At 39.5% G+C, this 21,165-nt stretch overlaps 1 protein-coding gene across 1 annotated transcript in view; it reads right to left on the reverse strand.

Annotated features, from left to right (window-relative positions):
- LOC125466365 (26S proteasome non-ATPase regulatory subunit 11) overlaps positions 1 to 16,868 on the reverse strand; it is a 73,215-nt gene extending 56,347 nt beyond the window's left edge. The window contains exon 1 of the mRNA XM_048560774.1: positions 16,725 to 16,868. Coding sequence (XP_048416731.1) covers positions 16,725 to 16,818 — 94 coding nt within the window. The 5' untranslated portion in view covers positions 16,819 to 16,868. The remainder of the gene's footprint in view (positions 1 to 16,724) is intronic.
- Positions 16,869 to 21,165: the final 4,297 nt, after the last annotated feature.

Raw genomic sequence — 21,165 nt, forward strand, 5'->3', positions numbered from 1 at the left:
AATGAGAAGCAACGGGCCACCAGCAGAAGCAACAGAACTGCACTGCACCACACCACAATCTGTACCCTCACATCCCTTACTCTACCAGTATTCTTATATATTTCTCCTGCTTCTGCCAAGAAATACAATGCTAACTTTCACTCATGCATTCTTTGTTAAAAATTCTACAAAAAGTTTTAGACTGCTATTATTTCTTGAAACTTCATTCTTGCATTCAATATTCTGTTCCTTTACAAATTTCTAGGTCATCCTCTGATTTTTTTTTAAAAATGTACCCAATTCTCAAGAGATATTACTTTATTCACTGACATTGCAAACTTTCTCTCTTAATCCAGCAATATCCTTAACTTTTCCCAATTATTCAGGGATGCACCATTTTTCCCAGGTCTTCTTTATTCGAGGTCAATAAGGAGACTGGAGGGTTGGCTTTCTAGAAGTTTGTTATTGTTTGATCAATCATAGCTTTTAGCTAATTTCTCAATTTATGTCAGCCAACTCTCTCCACATTGCAAACTGACTTCATTGACAAACAGGATCCCAGCTTCAGAAAATCACTTTCAAACTTCAATTGAAACTCTATTATGTTGCAATCACTCTTCAAAAGGGTGAATTATGTTAATAAGTTAACCGTTTCATTAGAGAATACTAGACCCAAATTAGCTCTTTCGGTAAATTTTTTGAAGTAATATTCTAGAAGAATGTCTCAAATACATTTCATGAGCTCATTCTCCACGCTACTTTTTCTAATTGATGTGGCTGTGGTCTATAAAAAGATTAAAGCTCGTAACAATTGTTGCAAGATTCCCATGATCAAAGTACAATTCTTTAAGGCTTTAGGGAACTGACAACTTCTAAACTAATCTAACTATGGAATTTTTTTTATTCTTGTTCGGTACATCCGAAAGCAGTTAATATCAAGATGCCAAGAACAAATAGGGCATAAATTAGGCTATGTGAAAGAGTTTGGAATTAGAGCTATCAATCGTAGATCTACATTTTCAATTAGTGTCTGACAGGGTTCAACAGTTGCAAGTTTGGCCACAGAGTAGCATACATTGGAAAGTAAAAGTAGGATAATACTTCAAAAAAGATGTTCAGATATTAACTTGTAGCGTCGTACAAGGCAAACGTCACAGGAGCCTTTTTGGTTGACTCTCTGCTTCTCAAAAAGGTTGCTGTCCTTGGAGAGACACCATGTAAAAATATTTAGATGGTCACTTAGCTTTTCAAGAGGTTTGAATGCCTGTCCCATGACAACCAGAACGCATGGACATGATTGCAAGCAAATGTTGATCATAACTCCATTCTCCTTTTCAGAACATTGTGCTCCATCCCAGTTGGATCAAAATTTTTTTTTTAAAAAAAGTGAAAATCTTGTAAAATCCAGGGTTAAATTTTCACAAAGTGGATTCTTTGAAGAGTTCTACGTGCGGAGAAAATTCACTGCAAAATACTGTTTTACTTTGTTTTCATCAGCTTTGAGTTTGACAGTTTTCAAAGTCACCCCCCCCACCCCCATTTTACATGGTATCCAATAAAGTAGTGATACTTAAACATTTGTGTCTTTGGATCATTTGGACTAGGCAAAATACCACATAGACCACTCACCACTATTCTGTCCATTTTCACCTGCCATCTCACACAAAACAAAACTAATGGAAAAGATGTGCTCCTTTTGATGAGACACTAACGAGGTAATTCCTTGTTTCAAGTTGGAGAGCTTCAGGCTTTTATCAACTTCTACTTTTGGCCAGTTCCTCTATGTTTTCAGTACAGGTGGGATTGAAAATTTGATCCTGTTGTTATATTTTGTTGGGAATACCAATGGGTACTTTACAATTCCATCAGCAAGTTCAGTCAAACCTCTCCCATTAAATTGCGAACTGAGTGATTTGCACTTTGGATCAACCCACTGATCATTAAGAGGGCCTGCACAGATGAACCACATTTTGAAAATCACTGCCACAGGAGCAAAAACACCACAGCAAGCACTCCCTCAGGCAAAATGAACACATGACTGCAAAATAAGACTAGATGCAAATAGGAATTATACTTCTGTGCTTTCATACAGCGCTGCTTTGAAATTTAAGACATTGCTAATATTAAAAAAAACTTACGTATTTCATAAACCAATTCTCAGGCTGCTAGATAAAGACAGAGGTCCATAGGTGCTAAATTTTAACTGGAATTTGTTTAAAAAGTCTACTCTAACCCTGTAATGACTCTATTCGTGCCCATCATTACAATGGACTTGAAAGATGGAGTACAGTGATTCAAAGCTAGATTCCTTGTTCAAACTTTGCTCAGTAGATAAAATCTAAGTGTCAATATTCTATAATGCACAACAGTAAAACAAATATCCAACATTAACATAAAGACATTTCAAAAGAACCAGCACAGGTAACAGTTCATCTACAATGCTACACAATATAATGACTGCAAAAACAAAAAGCTAAGATTCCTCCTACATGAGCAGCTGAGGTGCCTCATGTCCCACTGATGTAGGAATTGTGGAAAGTATTCACTACAGCAAGGCAAGTTTGAAAAATCAAAAGCTGTAGAAAGCTATAAAGAATTAGATCAGGAATAAATATTCAGCTCCTCAGCAAGAAAATAACCTAAGGGATCTCGGACTTGAATATGCTTATTGATTCAGCATTCAAAACAGTTTGTGGGAAGAGAATTCCAAATTTCTGTGATCCATTGAATGAAAGAAACTCTTCCCAAACCAGTTTTAAAAATGGCCAACAGCATTTAACCTTTCCAAAGGTCACAGTTTCTCTCTTCACAAGTTGTACTACGCGATGGCCGAGTGGTATTATTGCTGGACATTAATCCGGGGACCTGGGTTCAAATCCCACCATGGCAGATAGTGAAATGTGAATTCAATAATCAAATCTGGAATGAGCAGTCTAATGGTAAACAATTTTCCAAGTAGTGGTATTGAGTGATCAGAATCTGCAACATTTTGCAAAAGACAAAAGTAAAATTGAATTGCAGGTGTTAATTTTGTACAAAAAATTTTAGAACTTACATCACTATGTACAACTGGGTCAGATTGTCTGTGGCTGTAAACAACTGTGCCATAACAGTGACAGTGATGGGTAGTTCAGCAATTTCATGTAGTTCCTTCAAGTTTTTCCTCTGCCACAGATTTAACTTAGGCTCATTACATGATGTTTTATTACCATGATAGCTGAATGCTCATTTCTTACAATGCATAATCAACGGGATAACACCTGCCAGCAACTCCCACTCTATTTCAATTAATTCCTCCTTTCTTTGTGCGCTTATCTATTTCACCCAATGCATCTATGCTTTTCCCCTTCACTGCCATTAAACATAACTTTCAAGTTCCATTTATTATTGAACAAAACTGATACCAAGCCACATAAATGGTATTAGGTCAGAAACTTGCTAAAAGGTAGATTTTGGAGGCACGATTTTAGAGAAAGAATTAGAATAACAGTAAGGTTTGCATCAAACTTTGTTTCCTTCAGATTTGAAGCACACATTTTTCTGAATGGAAATCTATACCAGAAACTGAAGGCTTTATATTCAGCCAAAAACTTCATGAAAACAATTTGCACTTACATAGCACTTTTCACACTACTGGAAGTATCAAACCCCTCTATATACACAATACTTTTTCTGACGTGTAGACATTGTTGAAGTGTTAATTGGCAGTCAAAATGCACACAGCATTTGCAATATTGATTGAGGGTAAATACTGACCAAATCCCCAGGAATACCTTGAACGTTCTTCAAAATAAGTGCCAAAGGATCTTTCATATCCAGCAAAACAAGCAGAAAGAATAATGTTATCTGCATGTCCTTAGTAGTCTGACTGCTGATTAGATGAGTAACAGTAAGTGCCTTTCAAATTATAAACTTCTTCCTTAAGGAAACTGAAGTACTGTATGATGACAGCAGAAAAACTGTGAAGATGAAAAGGTAGACCCTTTCACAGGAAAGGGTCAGGACATAAAATCACTGCTAGAACCTCAAAGTGTGAAAATTCAAAGATTCGGGTATAGAATTCAAGAAAAGTCACTGCATTGGTAAAGATCTCTTGAAGTCCAAATGGAGCTGGAACAGGTGCTTCAATAAGAGTGAGAGAACAATGCACATTTTGACTGGAGGAGCAATGAGCATGGGAGAGACAGTGAACAGCAATGCTTACTATTCCAGCAATTACAATTCTTCCAATTATAGGTTCCTCCCAACCCACTTTTGCCACAGAGTCAGAAGAGACAGGATCTATGACTGGAGAAGAAAGAAGGAACGAAGATGAGGTGGAGGGAACCCATGATCAGAAGTCAATCTGCTGTTATCCTGAGACACAGACTGAATCCATTTGACATCCACAAGGAGGACAATAAGCAAGGGAAAACGAGACAAGATGGAAGTTGTGTCCAGAAAACAGGTGACCAAGCTTGAAGACAGGTGTGGGGAAACCACCAATAGAGAGAACGCTGCTTACAGAAAGAAAGGCCACCACATTTTCTTGAAATCCTTTGACAGCGGTAGTGGTAGGTGGGGAAAAAAAGACATGATTCATTTAGATCAGTTACTAACTTTGCTTTTTGTGCCAGACTGATTTTTCTTTGTTGTGTTAAATGGCTGCTATTTGCAATTAATCTATAGGCAGTCTCTGGGTTGCGAACAAATGCCATTAAAGTCTGTTCGTAGGTGGATTTCTATGCATGTTGGAAAACAATGTAGAACATTATAATGAGACATTTGTAAATACAGAAAGTGCTCGTATGCCAGGTCTTTAAAATTACGTTCTTATGTTGGGTCATGCATGTAAATCAGATGTTTGTAAAATTGAGAACACTTGGTAATCCTAGTTTATTATTGTACCTGGATCATGAGGTTTTCCAGATGGTAAATAACCTAAACTATTACGTGGCAACACCCTTACACTTATTGAAGTTTTCCTGGCTCCAATAAGCCTAATTCAGAAAGGTTATGGTCTGTTCGTGTAGATTTTATTCAACTGTATGAAAAGCTGACAGTTGAAATACTGAGATCACTTTGGTGATTTTATACACTGATTTACCGTTTTAAAAAGTAAAAGATAAATAAATAAAAGGAAAAATACATTAACTTTAATTTAAAGTGTGCTGAATTAGTATCATGCGGGAATGCTTTCTGATTCAAATGTAACGCGAGATCCACCAGCGTTACGTAAACTTCAAAAGCAGCCCAGTGCCAGAAAGGAAAGCAATTTCGTGTACCATCTCCACCTGGAAAGAAAAGGCTATTTCCAATGAAAGCACTGTAAATGCCTGGAACATGAACTGGATTAGGATACCACGAACTAGGGACAGGAAGTTATTAAAAACATTCTAAGGCCTGCAAAGGTGCATGATGCACCAACTCAAAAAGCACTTGGGGAGCAGTCAGCTCAAATGCTTTCATCTCTGTCACAGCGAATATGAGAAAATATTTGGCATGACAACACAGCCAGGGTCCAAATCACAAGGCAGCTTATAAATCAGTGGTAAAAGTAAACTAATCAAAAAAGACCTCAAAAAGGGCTGGTAAGATAATGAATACAACTCGAAGATTAATCTCCTGCTTAACTACTTTCCTTCTTTGCACATCAAGAAGGAATGGAGGTAGATCTAGCAAACACAAGACAGCACATACCTGTATTTTTGGCTGGAATACTCTCATTAAGGCTGAAACACTCAGTGTTCCATTGTATACTATAAGCATTCTGATGGATGGCAACATTAGCTGTGGTGGCAAGCAAAAAGAGTCTGTGTTGTCATGAACCAGGGCTATACTGCCAAATTCATGTTACTGATTGAGGGCCAGTGAAACAAAGGAATAATTTAAATAATTGCTTCGTAAAGGTTATTTCCCTGATAGCATCTATACAGGCATTTTGGAAGAGCTCTTTCATCTCTATTTCTTCCATAACTAAAACGTGAGTATGCCCGAAATAGTTCATAGCATCATTATGGCTCAAAAAATCATGCGCGACATAACTCAAGTAGGAGATAGTACAAAGATGCAATCCAGGAAAGTGCCACGAGGAGACGTATAGGTGAATTGAAGGGGTTTTCAGAAGGTATTACAAGATTCTTCAACTATCAGAAAAAGCACACCTAACCACCAGAGTCAATGCTTATAAAGTGTGTTTTGGACTTCGAATCTGAAAAAACAACCATAATAAAATTCCACAACACACTGTGGAGTAGGACCTTCAAAAAAGAGTCAAGAGGAGTTCTGACTTGTTCCAATTATTGAACATCATTCAAATGATACAACCAGCTACGGCCAAAGTAAAGCAAACCTTAACCCACAACAACACAGTGACTGCTAAGTCAATCTTGAGACATAAACACTGACAACTTCATGATGATCTCCCATAAGGGCCCCTTTAAGGATGACTTGCATTGAACAGCTGCAACCAAAGCGGTACAAGGCTGTGAAGCAAGTCAGAAAAGTATGCATTCAGCCATACAGTCGGCATTGGCAATCAGCAGCTATTTTATCTGAAGCAGAGGAAACAAAATAAGATTCTGGAAATGTGGAAACTGAAAAGAAGTGCAGTAACACAAAAAAAAGTGATTCATAGACACAAGTGTCAAACAATTTATTTTAAACAAGACTGTTTGAAACAGTCTGCACCATCATTGCCAATGACTTGATTTTCTTTTCTGTTTGGTGTTTGTGCTCTGTTGGGTAGAGGGAAATCCTCACAAGAAATTTCAACACAATTACAGATGATGATATCACTATTGGACTACATTACTTTATTAAGTGAAAATCAAAAGGCAGATTGTGAAAAAACTGAGTCTTAAAAAAATTTGTTCCGCTGAACTCAACTGATGTGTATAAACCACAATACGATGGTTATTTCTAGATGACAGGTAAACCCTGCACAGGTATCAGTTACTGGAGAATCATTTTTTGTTGTTACATAACAATGACACCAGTTAATGCCTAGGACAGCTACTCATGCTCAAACAAGGACAAGTCACTAAGGAGTGAATTACGTGAAACTTTAATTCAGTGACAGAAAAAGTTGAACAGTGACTACATCCTCAACAGTTTGAAAGTTAGTCTGCAAAAGATTAGGACAGTGGCAGAATGAGGTCAATTTATTTTATAACGTATATGTTGAATTGCAGCAACTGGTCTTGATATACGAGATGTTAACTGTCACATTTTATTTAATTAAATTTCGACACCATTTACATAAGCTGAATGGTTTTGGGGTCAAGCAAAAACTGAAAAATGACAGTTTCAATAATTTTACAGACTTATCTTCTTTCTTTAGAAGATTTTTATTAAAAACTCACACTGTTCTCACAAACCCAGACAAGAAACTAACAGTTTAATTTATCCTAACAAATCAAATTGTCACGAGTAAATCTGGTTGTTCGTCATCTGTAAAAACAATAACCAAGCTCCCTGACTCAAATCGCTCACACACACCACAAAATTTAATAAGCTGCCAATCCAAGAAGTTAACATGGTAAATTAGCCCATACACAGCAATATTATGAAAAATGTTTGAACTGGGATAGAGCGAGCACACGAGACAGTGAGAAACAAACAACCACGGTATTTAAGGCCTAGGCAGCTGAAGATACACCTACCAATGGTCAAAGTGAAAACTCAGATACATAAAACACCAGTGTAGAATGGAGTAATGCAGGCTTATTCAACTTACAAGATAGAAAGAGCTTTGCTATCAATTTGTTTAAGGATCAGGATGAGAATTCAACTAGGCAGCGCGTCACTGCAGGTCTGAGTCAGGAATGACAGATGAATTGACACGGCAGAAGTAAAAGCACGTGCAGAGTTTTAAGACAAAAAAAACTTCCACATTAACTTTCTATTTTAACAAATAGTTCAAGCACACATCAAGACCAGTTGCTGCAGTTCAAGTTGCTAATCTCCAGGTAAAACCTGGTTTACAGTGCTTGACTCCTGCATCCCTAATCTTAAATGTCCAGCACTGCAGAGAACTTCATTCTCTTTTTGGAGTTGTCATATCTTTAAGATTAGTATTGATGCACAGCACAAAATGCTTTCTATCAACACTACCCTTATAGCATTCTTAAATCAATTGCAAATCTTTCAGGTTTATGGAAAGGTTCATCAGAAGTTGGAACTTTAGATTTGCTCACAGTTGGGAGACAGATCCAAAACTACTGGATGTAGAAGTTGCACATGTGAAATTCAAGTGTTTCCAATTTTCTGAGAATTTGGAACAGGGCTGCTCTCCCTGCTAGTTTACTCAAGTTCAAGCTCGCATGGAAGGAAACTTCACAAAGATAGCATAAGCTTAACAAGATCATTTAGAAATTGGTATTTATACCAAATGAGACTCCACAAGAAAACTAGAATGCAATGGGCCAGAAGCTGCAAAGCATTGACGTAGAAGTGAGCCGTCTTTTAAAACAGCAGAATGTGCCTGGAAGAGCAGAGCGTTTACGTCCAGGAAGCAGAACATCTTGGGGCTTACTCACAATCCTAACTTAAGCTGACTTGTGTTGTTTATTTTGCATCCTCAACAAGGCAGGACATTACTTAACCAAGGAATGTTTAACAATTTGTTACATTAAGCAACCAATAGTATTCACCGACCTCAAAGTGATCTTCTGGATTTTCCTCATATTCCACATAAGGTTATTAAATATACCTTGATAACAAGGTGTAGAGCTGGATGAACACAGCAGGCCAAGCAGCATCATAGGAGCAGGAAGGCTGACGTTTCAGGCCTAGACCCATCATCAGAAATCTTCTTCACTTTCTAAAGAAGGGTCTAGGCCCAAAACGTCAGCCTTCTTGCTCGACCTGCTGTGTTCATCCAGCTCTACACCTTGCTATCTCAGATTCTCGAGCATTTGTAGTCCCTAATGTCTCATTAAATATACTTGACTGGTTTATTTGTATGTTCCTCAAAAGCACAAACTGGGCTAACAACATGGATTGACTGAAGGGAGAAAACACAGTTACTGCTGAAGTGGCGAGACCGTGCATCAAGACTCATTAAAAGGCTACAGTGTATGCTCTATCCAAGAGGTCAGACAGGAGGTAAATTGTCATTACATCTCCAGACACACCCAAACAAGCCCAGTCATACAGCACGTAAAAGATCAGCATGTACACATATGCACAAGCCAACAGTAAAGTTAGAGGTATACATGAAAACAAATGTTTTAGGATTCTATTCACCATTTATGATCATTTGAACTTCAAATCTCTATGCAATTCTCAACTCCCCAGTTTTGGATTGCATGAGTAGACACTAATAAAAGTTGAAAACCAAAAGAACTACAGAGGCTGTAAATCAGAACAAAAACAAAAAGCTCAGCAGGTCTGGTAGTATCTGTTAAGAAAAAAAAAGTTAACATTTCAGGTCTGGTGAGAAAGGGTCACCAGACCAGAGATGTTAACTCTGATTTTTCCTTCGCAGATGCAGCCAGACCTTCTGAACTTTTCCAACAACTTTGTTTTTGTACCAATAAAAGTTGCGTGGATAAAGTTTTGAATTGAACCAATTTCCAGCATGACCATGAATTAACTTCTCAGATGCTCTCTCTTTTTACCAATGCTAACAACTTAACTTGCATTCAAGCACTTATACCAAACAACAACTATTCAAACTTTTGCAAAAAGCAACAAGCAGATTGAAAAATTCAGTATGCAACTGTGGGGAGTACAGATAAGCATATGCAAAAAGAATTCTGATGAAGACTGTACACAAAACAGAAATATGTTTTCTTCACATTTGACTATTGAAAGTAACACGAGTTTATTTTAGTTTCATTTTGAGCATGTACAGTGTTTTTATTTTGGCTTTTTGGTCTTTAAGCAGAAGTTCTTCAATGTATAAGGGATATTCAAGAATTTCCCATGAACCACAAACTGCCTGTGTTACTGCGGTAAAACTGCAATAAGTCAAATGCAGCCCCAACCCCATGCACAAATTTGCATTATGCAGAGTTTACAGATAGTCAAGGAAGCTCCACACAATCCAATTAGCGTACAAATATGCTCTACATTTAAAGAAGAGAGACACACAATCTTCAATATTTGCATTTTTCAATTCATTCACACTTCAGAAATCCCTAATCTAGTACAAAAGGTTTTGAAAGATTCTGGGAGTTAGCTTAAGAAAAACACAGTAATCTTCAGCATGCTGTCTTCAAATGAGCCTTCAATGCAACCCTGACGCATGAAAAGTAGTGAGTAATTCTCCTGACAGCTTGTGGGCCTGCAGTTTTTTAATGCTTATTAGGAGCCTAACTTTCCCTGAGGTCCCTTCCGCAGGTACCAAAACCTTTCAAGAGATGATGGATTTAGTTAAGGCATGTTACAACCCCAAGTCTCCTGTAATTCTGAGACTCTTTTATTGGGCAATTTGAGAACCAGTGAAATCCATATTGGGGTTTTTGACTAGGTTGAGATAATTGGCAGAAGCATGTCACTTTGTTATAACCCTTTAATGAGATGGTGAGAGACCATTTGGTATGTGGGATTAATGATGCAACTGTACAGAAAGGCCTATTAGCTGAAGCTCAATTGAACTTCAAACAGGCACAATTACTGGATTTATTATCGTAAAATGCAGCAAGTAGAGCAGATAAACTGCTGGCTAATCCAATGGAAGCGGATACCCTGGCCAGTCCAACAGCTTGGGGAACACCGCCTGATTGAAGGCAATTCCACCGCCTCATTCAGGACATATCCTGGACAGAGGAGCTCTAGGTTAGCCCAAAGCAAAACCTCAAAACATTGGCAACAATTGGTCCAGTGGCCAGGGCTAGACACAGGCATAACCACGTTGGTGGGCAGTGCCCACAAGGACAAAATTAACTGCCAGCAGCTCCCACACATTTGTTGGAATCACTGAGTAAATCTCAGTTTCAAGTCAACTACGCAGGTCGTTCCATGGGCTCAATGTTCTTAGTCATTGTGGATACCCACTCAAAAAGGCAGGATGTGCATAGATGTGATAATGTGCATAGAGTTCATTTGTCAAACAAAGGGACAATGATTGAAAAAGTATGCACATTTTTGCAATATACACAATCCCAGAAGTGTTGGTCTCAGACAACAGGCCGTCGTTAAACAAGGACAGCTCCATACCATCCATCATCCAACAAATGAAATAGCAGTCCAAACTTTCAAGGCAGGCTTTAAGAAACAGCCTAAACTTCACTGGATTCTAAACCATCCCGGTCCAGATTGTAGGACTGCTCCTCGTGCAACTACAAGATAGCTCCAGCAGAGTTGCTAGCGGAGAAAAGACACCACACAAAACGTGCCTTTCCATCTGTTCCAAAATATGTGGGTTCTCCCTCTAGCGTTGAAGACCCCTCAGAATCTAACACGGATGTGGCAGATATTGCTCCCTTGATGCCTTTGCCACTGAACAGGTGACTGGGACCCTCCAGGTGCAAAAGGGCATCTACTGTACATTACATGCTGCCTGCAGAGGCAGAGTCAGAGGAACCTGACCCTGAACTAAAACTACCCAGGAAGAGCTGCAATAAAAACAGAACTGGCATACGTCCTTGTACTCAGTGAGGAGGGTATAGTGATTGTTACAAAGTCAGCCAGGTAGGCCACAAAAAGAGTTCCATGATTGGGGCTCTGGCTTACAGATATAAACAAGAGAGTGTCAGAGGTTTAACACTCTCAGAGCGGGTTCTGAGGAAGCTAGATTAGTTTCAAGGACTTTTCCATGTGTAAATAAAGGGTGACATGGTCACAGAATACCAGCCTCTGTGGAGGTGTTTTATTAATTTGTTTTTTGAAAATAAAGAAAAATACCCTGGTAATAGGATAAAGAGCGTCTTGATTTTGCTTTCTGGATTTTCTTAGCTTACTCTCAACTGCCAGGTAGTTCTCATTGGATTTACAGCTTCGCAGTACCTGGTATTCCCAAGCAGTCTCCCATCCAAGTACTACGCACGCTTGAGTCTGCTTAGTTTCCAAGGTGAGGTGAAATTGGGCGCTTTCAAACTAGTATGGCCATAGACACAGCTTCACAGTATCTCACCCAAGTACATTATCTGCACACAAGCCTTGAACTTCTAACTACTGGAGGTGGGAAGGGAACACTCGAGCAAAGCTGAATCCTCCCTTGCCTTTTGGAGTAATTCAGTAGCAATAGAGAATCGAATAGAGGCAATTTGGGGCTGAATGACCTTTTCCCACATTACCACATACATGTATTTCCATTATAACTACACAGATGCATTTGTAAGAAGATGTTCTTGATTACCATCCTGGTGACTCAGTTACTTTACTTTCCCGATCCTAGTAAAGATTAATTAATTAATGTACCCTGTTGACACACCACCCTAGATAAATCAAACTAGAAATTGCAGATTTTATTGCTCACATGGTACAGACTGAGCAAGTCTTCAGATTTTCTACTGTTTGTGGTGCTAGGCTGTTTCAAAAGTGACAATGACATTTTTGCGATTTGTACAATATCAAAATCACAACAGTTACTTCCCACTACAATTTAAAGCAGCATAATTTATTATTTTAAAATGCTACATTCCTGAACTTATTTAGATTCTTCAACTCATGAGAAAAGGATATGCAAGCCAGGATTTTGCCAAGTATGGAAAGTTTGAGTTACAAGACAGACCGGATACGCTGGGGCTTTTATCACTGGTGCAAAGGAAGTTGAAAGGTGACTTTATAGAGGTTTACAAAATAATGAGGGCTATAGGTAGAGTTAATGACAGTTGCCTTTTCCCGAGGATGAGGGATTTCAAGACTGGGGGAACAATTTTAAAGATGAGAGGTAAGAAATTTAAGAAGGCATGGGGTCTTTTCTTTTTGTTATAGAGGGTGGTTCATATGTGGAATGAACTTCCTGAGGATGTGGGTACAATTGCAATGTTTAAAAGAAATTTGGATAAGTACGTGAACAGCAAAGGTTTGGAGGGATATTTGGGACTAGTTTAGTTTGAGATTTTGTTCAGCATGGACTGGTTGGACCGAAAGATCTGTTTCTGTTCGCAATGACTCCAGAATATTCACAAAAGACAGAGACAAAACTATTTACACCAAACACCTCGTCTAGAATTCAACTTTAAAAAATGAAGATATAAAAATATGAAAGTACATTTTTATGCAAGATTTCAGGACAAAATCAGATAGACTTATCAATAATGCTGAGGGATTTTTAACTAAATGCTTGATTTTTATTTCCAGGATACCATGTCAATTTATCAGAAAAATTTGAGACGACACTGAAGTGTAATGAAAGTCACCACACTTCAAAAAGTATGAAACTGATATTGATACACCCTACCTCAATGCACATTAAGAAAGAAGCAATTTGATGAGCAAGTGATAAAGTCACACCAAATCTACTCCGACTGTGCCGTTCAAGGATAGAATTTACCCTTCAAGGTGCGGTGAACTCAATAACACAACACATGCTGATCAAGGGAACTGTGCAAGTGTATTTAAATATTCGCAACATCACTAAGATCTCTTAATTCCACCTCTGTGACACTGTCTGAAGACACCTACTTCACCTTAACTACTGCTAAAACTATCATCTCTGCTCTGTTGCATTTGAACTTGACTTTTGCATATATTCCTGTACTGCCTCACACATGATAAACTCTGCCCATATCCAAACTTGTACCAAGTCCCATTCATTCATCACCTGTGTTCAATGGCCAACATTGAGGCTCAATGTCTTGAAGTGAAAATTCTCATCCTTGTTTTCAAATCCAGTGATGGTGCTGCCCCTGCTTCTCTCTAAATCACCACCATTCTTAGCGCATTTCCCATGCTGGTTTCTTTCAATACCATAAACTCTGTATAATTTTGTCCTTTAAAACTCATCACTACTCCATCCTGAACAATGTTCTTAAAGCCTCCTACCATATATAGTCTTACATGGATCACAGTGCTAAATTACAATAGTACTCCTGTGAAGAACCCAGAGATGTTGTACCACCTTCAAGTCACTGTGTGAATAGTATTGTTGACGATTGCAATAAATTAGCAAAACATGCAGGAGGTACTTTTCACCTCTCAGAATGACATAACATTTAGATACAAAACAATTTGAATTTTCAGTTATTTCAGCTGGATAAGTAAATTTTTACTACAAACAGTTCTGTTCTACAAAGGTAAGGAATATTAGTTTCAACATTCAAGGGAAAGCACTCTGGCAAGAAACTATCAATAAGAGTTGCACATTGACAATTGAGGACTTTACTCTCCAAGCCATACCCAAAAGTACCAGTACAATCTGACAAAAACAAAAAACTTATTCCAAAATAAGTCATGCAAATAATATTTGATTTTTGTTGTGATCATAGAATTTCTTTCCAGAATTCAAGTGACTTCCTTCCACAGTTGAAAGATGTGCAGTTCGGCGGGTTGGCCATGCTAAATTGTCCTATAGTACGCAGGGATGCGTGTGTCTGTGTATGTGGTGGGGCCGATGGCAATAGGGGGGGATGCTCTTTGCAGACTTGATGGGCTGAATGGTCTCTTTTTGCACTGTAGGGATTCTATAATTATTGCAAAACACATTGGTCTATAGACTAGGCAAAACATAGCCAGCATAAGAAACTTAAAAGTAGACTAATGTTCTTTTTCTAAGCAAGATAGACACTAGAATAACTAGTAGCCAAATTCCACAACATTTTGGGGGGGGGGGGGGGGGGGGGGAAGGCAGTCCAAACCTAGAGGGTATACATTCAGGGTGAGTGGAAAGATCCAAGAAAGACCTGAGGGGTGACTTTTCATGCACAGGGTGGTGTGTGTACAGAACAAGCTGCCAGAGAAAGTGGTGGAGGCAGGCACAATGACTAAATGTGAAAGGTATGTGAATAGGTATATGAATAGGAAGGATTTACAGGGATAACAACCAAATGCTTGGAAATAAGGCTAGGTCAGATTGGGATGTCTGGTCAATGCAGATGAGTTGGAGTGAAGGATCATTTTCCATGCTGTATGACTCTAAGTTGACCTAAAAGTATATTGTAAATAAGCTCAGCTAATGTTGAATTCCTAGGTTAGTACAGGACTTCTTTCAAAATTTTCAAATAAACTACAGAACTTGACACTGAAAAAAAGGAGGTAGAACTCTGCACTATAGAGCCATTACTACAAAACTGGAAGCTGTCTGTAAAGTTTAGACCACGTTAAACATCTGTGACATATGAAAAGACAACTATTGACTGCTAACAGATTAGATTCTCCTCACTTCTTCATAGTCAGTTTTTCAAAGAAGCCAAATATCCAAAACGCAGAGAGATCATTAAATGTGTGTGAACTGTCCTACCAAAGCATGAACCCTTTAAATGATGCTTGACATGGTGACCATTTCTTTCAATTTATTTCCAACATCGGTTCCAGATAAGGTATCTGACCTAAAAAGGCATCCTTTCTGATCAATGGAGAAATGTCAGGCACTCGTCAAACAGGATCCTTCACTATCAATCATTCACACACACACAGGAACCAAGTATCAACCCACCAAGTTTACACCCAATACATCAACAGTGTCACCTAGATAACAAAGTAGATTTGAATTTAAAATAAAGGTGTTCACATTGCATGCATAGATAAGTATTACGAAAGTGCAAACAAACTGTGAAACTTCTCAGATCATTACATGAAATTCATATGCACAAGACAATGGTATGATAATTCAATTCCAGTTCAATTTTATTTTGCATTTAATGTATGCATTCTGGACCCTGTTCAATTATTTAAAATACCTGTCAAATATTCACCAAACACCAACTGATGTGTTCTGGCCACCGTCCCTACCTTAAAACAGATTTAAAGCTTTTTTTCTTAAACACAACTAGGGCATGCTGGATATAGTGCTCAGTCTTGCCTTTGGATGCTCCAAAACAGACATTCTAGTGAGAGCAGGTAGTTCTCAAAGCTTAGATAGATAATTAACATAATAATCACTTTCCTGGTTATAAAACTCACAGGCAAGGAAACTTGCTGCCTCTATAATGGCTTATCAAGATGTCAACTTGCACCGAGTGTTCAGCTGTCAAATAAATTAGTTACCAGAACCCTCTACACTCTGATCAAATGAATGTGCGTCTGCTCCTTTCCAATATTATCATTCCCTAACCTAGCCTTGTTGACTCCCATAAACTGATCAGAGGTGACATGTTTGTCCATTGCTACTATGACTCAGTAAATTGACTCACTATTGCTAACTCCCTTACCGGGCATTAGGTCTCCTTTGATTACCTTCCCACTTCAACGCTTTGATTTTTCACTTTTAAATTTCCCTTTTCTCAAAGCATTGTCGCTTTTAATCCATAATATTCTTCATTAAAGGATCAATATCCCTGCAAGGTGCCTCTCAGTCCGTGTTAGATTCTTTAGAAGCGACTGTTTTCTGCCGGTAGTAAGAGAAGGGAGAGTCATGTGCGAAGCTCTGAGCCTGACAATTTCAAACCCTGCCGGAAACACTCTCCATTCATTCCCCTCTGGATCTAGCATCTCCTCTGCTTGCTCAGCAGTTAATGTGGGGCACATGTTGTGAGCCCAGAAGAGCGGGATCGGACTGTGCCTTCCCCGCCCGGCTTCCCGGTGTGTGCAGACTAGGCCCAGCCTCACACTCACAGTGAGTCAGCAGCGTTAGCTCGCCAGCGCCTCTTGCCCCTAGCCTCCCGAAGCCTCTTGTAAAGCCACCGAGCGGCCTCAGAGCCGCCGCTCTCACTCACCGATACTGTGCAGGATGTCTATGGACGCGTTCCGGTCGGTGCTGACTAAGGACTGAGCGCGCTGGAACTCCACTAATGCCGCCGCCACCGCCATCTTTTTCTTCCCTCTCACCGACAATCACATCAACTCCGTCCGCGCCCCGCCCCCACCGTACCGCGAAACCTAGCCCAGTCCCCTACACCGCTCCGCCCATTCTGCATCTGATTGACAACATCTCCAGCCATTTCACCATCCTGCCGTTGATGTCATCGCGTGCCTTTCGCCAATTGACACCAATGGAGGGCGGGACCGACCAGCATATCTGCCTAGTGGCGTAGGTTGCACGGTAGCAGATGAAATGACGACACACGTTTAGAGCATGCGTAATCCGTTTGAGTGGTGTTGTGGGTAATGTAGTTTTCTTCATTGAACACAGACCAGTATTAAAACAGCATTAGAGAAGAGAGACAAATTGGGGCTTATTGTTTCCGGATCTTTGTACCATTAATGATCCTGCATATTACATTGCCTTTCATTCACCTCTTTACTAATTCATTGTTTACGTTTCAAACATGAGCAAAAAGGCAGGTTTACACTTTTACATTTAACTCTTTGGCAGCTTGCTTAAATCAAGAATCAAGGGTGAAATACGGACTGTGTGACCTGTCTGTACAGCAGGACTGCCAACACGATGGGAATTTCCGCGAATCTCGTTGAAGTAGAAATTAATTTCCTGGACAAAAACAAAGTTGCTGTAAAAGTTCAGAACGGAAGTTATGAGGAAGGGTCACCGGACCCGACACGTTAACTCTTTTTTTCTTCACAGATGCTGCCAAACCTGCTGAGCTTTTCCAGCAACTTTTTTTGTTCCTGATTTACAGCATCCGCAGTTCTTTCGGTTTTCAATTTCCTGGACACACTGTACACCAACAAGGAACAAAATCATCGGTACTTAAAACAATTCTGGGTACTTTGACTTACCGAACAGTTTTTTCAGAAAAAAAACAAAAACAGCAGGATTCTGGAAATTTCAAAACAGAAATGACACAAATTTTCAATAGGTCAGCGTGTATTTGTGGCGGGAGACGCAAAATTACATTTCAGAAGGATGCCCTTTCAGAACTGGAGCAAATGGTAGATATGTTTTCTGCAAGTCCAAACCACTGCAAGTGTAACTTTGGAGTACAATGGAATACTGTCCACTTACTTGGATATCTGTAGCTCCAACATTCAAAAATCTCAAAAATTAATGACGACAAAGCAACCTGCTTGATTAGTACACCACTCATTAAGCATGCAGTCCCTCTCTCACCAGTGTAAAGTGATGCAGCTGTATGTATCATCTGTGCACTTCTGACCTTCAATAGCACTGTCCAAACCCACCTCCATACTTTAATGCAATGAGGGCAACTGACTCACAGGAATGCCTCCATTTGCAAATTTCCCATTGAATCAAACACCATCCTAACTTAGAAATAAAAGCAAACTACATTAGATGCAAGTTCTGAAAAATCCAGCAGGTCTGGTGGTATCAATGCAAAGACTGAGTTTAAACTTTGAGGCTAATATGTTTCTTCTTTGGAACTATGTCACTGTTCCTGTACTATCACTGTGGCAAAATCCTGGAACTCTCTGATGACATTGTGGATTTACCACTCGGTCTGGAGTGGTACAATAGGGCATTTCACCACCATCTTCTCAAGAGCAATAAGTAAGGGGCAATATATTACAGCCTTGCACTCTCAAATTCTATGAATGAGTTTGTTTTTAAAAGTCAGGGCGAAGATAGAGAAGAGGAAAGAACAAAAGGCGAGATTAGTGATAGGGCAGAAATGTCGCAATCTCATTAGAGACTGAAACAGCAGCCAAGTCAATGTATTGTGCCTTAGAAGTGGAGACCACAACATTTTAATGTCTCCAAGCCTGTTTCTTTTGATGTTGACCAGTTAAGGAAAATGACCACCTGATAACAAGGGATTACAAGCAACTAATTTTGAGACCTGCTGAAAATCATTTCAAAGGAACCTAGCAATGCACTTGCTCAATAACTCCAAATGCTGAATCCACCTAGACCAAGTTTCAGGATTGAAAATTCCTTCTTCAAAGGACCTGCAATGCATGTTTTCTTTTCTCAAGGGAAGCCAAAACACACAATTTACAATCCCTTCCTTTCTTAACAGACTGAAACCTGCATTATCCTCTTTTACTGTATTTTTCCTCAAGTATCTGCTTGTGGGAGTGGTAGGTGAATAATATGGCATTAAGGTTTTATGAGTAAATGCGAATAAACTATCCTCTTTGTTTAAATCCATGAGAAGTTTGCTTCATTAATCAAATTTACCAAACACTCAAGCTCTCACTAACTTGATTGAGTTTTTTGAAGATGTGATGAAGACAGAGCAGTGGACATTGTCTATATGGACTTCAATATGGCATTCAACAAGGTTCTGCATAGTAGACTGGTTAGTGAGGTTAGATCACATGGGATACGGGGAAAACTGGTCATTTGGACACAAAATTAGCTTGAAGGTAGGGGACAGAGGGTGGTAGTGGAGGGTTACTTTTAGGACCAGAGGCCTGTAACCAGCAGTGTAATGCAAGGATCGGTGATGGGTTCATTGTTTTTGTCATTTATATAAATGATTTGGATGTGAATTTGGAGGTATGGTTAGTAAGTTGGCAAATGTCATCAAAATTGGTGGTGTAGTGGACAAGGAAGAAGGTTACCTCAGAGAACCTTGCTCAGAGGGTAAATAGGTCAAGGAGTGGCAGCTAGAGTTTAATCTAGATACATGCCACATGCTGAATTATGGTATGGCAAATCAAGGCAGGACTTACATGCTTAATGGTAAGGTCATGGGAAGTGTTTCTGCATAAAGAGACTTTGGGGTGCAGATTCATAGTTCCTTGAAAGTGGAGTTGCAGGTAGACAGGCTAGTGAGGAAGGCATTTGGTACACTTGCCTTTATCGGTCATTGCATTGAGTATGGGAGTTGGGACGTCATGTTGTGGCTGTATATTGATAAGGCCACTTTTGGAATGCTGCATTCATTTCTGATCTTCCTATAGGAAAGGTGTTGTGAAACTTGAAAGGGTTCAAAAAGATTTACAAGGATGTTGCTGGTGTTGGATGGTTTGAGCTATAGGGAGAGGCTGAAAAGGTGTAGTTTCCCCTCGAGAGTCAGAGGCTGAGGGGTGACCTTATAGATGTTTATTAAATCATGAAGGGCATGGCTAGAGTGAATAGTCAATGGCTTTTCCCCATGGTAGTATAGTTCAAAACTAAAGGACATAGGTTTAAGTTGCGAGGGGAAAGGTTTAAAAGGGGCATAAGGGGACAACTTTGCATGCAGAAGGTGGTGTGTGTATGGAATGAGCTGCCAGAGGAGGTGGTGGAGGCTGTTACAATGACAACATTTAAAAGGCATCTGGATGGGTATATGAACAGGAGGGGTTTAGAAGAATAAGGCCCAAATGCTGATAAATGGGACCAGATTAATTTAGAATATCTAGTTGGAATGGACGAATTGAACTGAAGGATCTGTTTCCATGCTGTACATCTCTATGACTCTATGACTCTGAGTATTAAGGAACAAACAAATCTCCCTCTCAAAATATACACTGATTATAAGATGTAAAAAAAATCAAAAGTTCAGTTTATTTTATTCACTGCTGCAATGGAGTGTCAGTGGCCAGGCCAGCTTTTACTGACCATCCCTTTTTGCCCTCGACAAGTTGATGGTGAACTTCCTTTTTGAACTGCTGCAGTCTGCATGCTTTAGGCTACTATACAGGGAGGGAATTCCAGGATTTTGATCCAGCGACATGAAGGAATGGCAATATATTTCCAAGTCAGTGTGGTGATTGGCTTGGAGGGAAATTACAGGTGATGGTGCTGTCTGCTGCCCTTGTTCTTCTCTATGGAAGTGGTGGTGAGTTTAGAAGATGCTGCCTAGGGATTTTTGATGAATTTCTGCAGGGCATCTTGTAGATACTATGCTCTTCTGCTACTGAGAATTCACAGTGGAGAGAATAGATCTTTGTGATGCCAATCAAGCAAGCTCTCTACCCTGGATTGTGTCATCTTCTTGAATGTTATTGGAACTGCACTTATTCAGGCAAGTGATGAGTATTCCATCACACTCTTCTCTTGTGTCTTGCAGAGGGTAGACAGTCTTTGGTGAATCAGGAGGTGAGTTAATCGCCACAGAATACCTAGCCTCTAATCTGCTCTTGGAGCCACTGTAATCCTGAACGTTCCTCCAGTGGTCCCAAGCATTACATATAGCAATCTTCAGCAAATCTGATCCACTCCACCTGAAACCAAAAATAGTATTGGAGACACTGGATCCTGCAAAGGCTATGGGCCCTGCCAACATTCTGGCAATAATATTGAAGACCTGAGCTCCAGGACCTGCTGCTTCCCAACCCACACTTTTCCAGTACAGTTACAACATTGTC

Source organism: Stegostoma tigrinum, chromosome 31 (assembly GCF_030684315.1).
Source record: "Stegostoma tigrinum isolate sSteTig4 chromosome 31, sSteTig4.hap1, whole genome shotgun sequence".
Taxonomy (NCBI): Eukaryota; Metazoa; Chordata; class Chondrichthyes; order Orectolobiformes; family Stegostomatidae; genus Stegostoma; species Stegostoma tigrinum.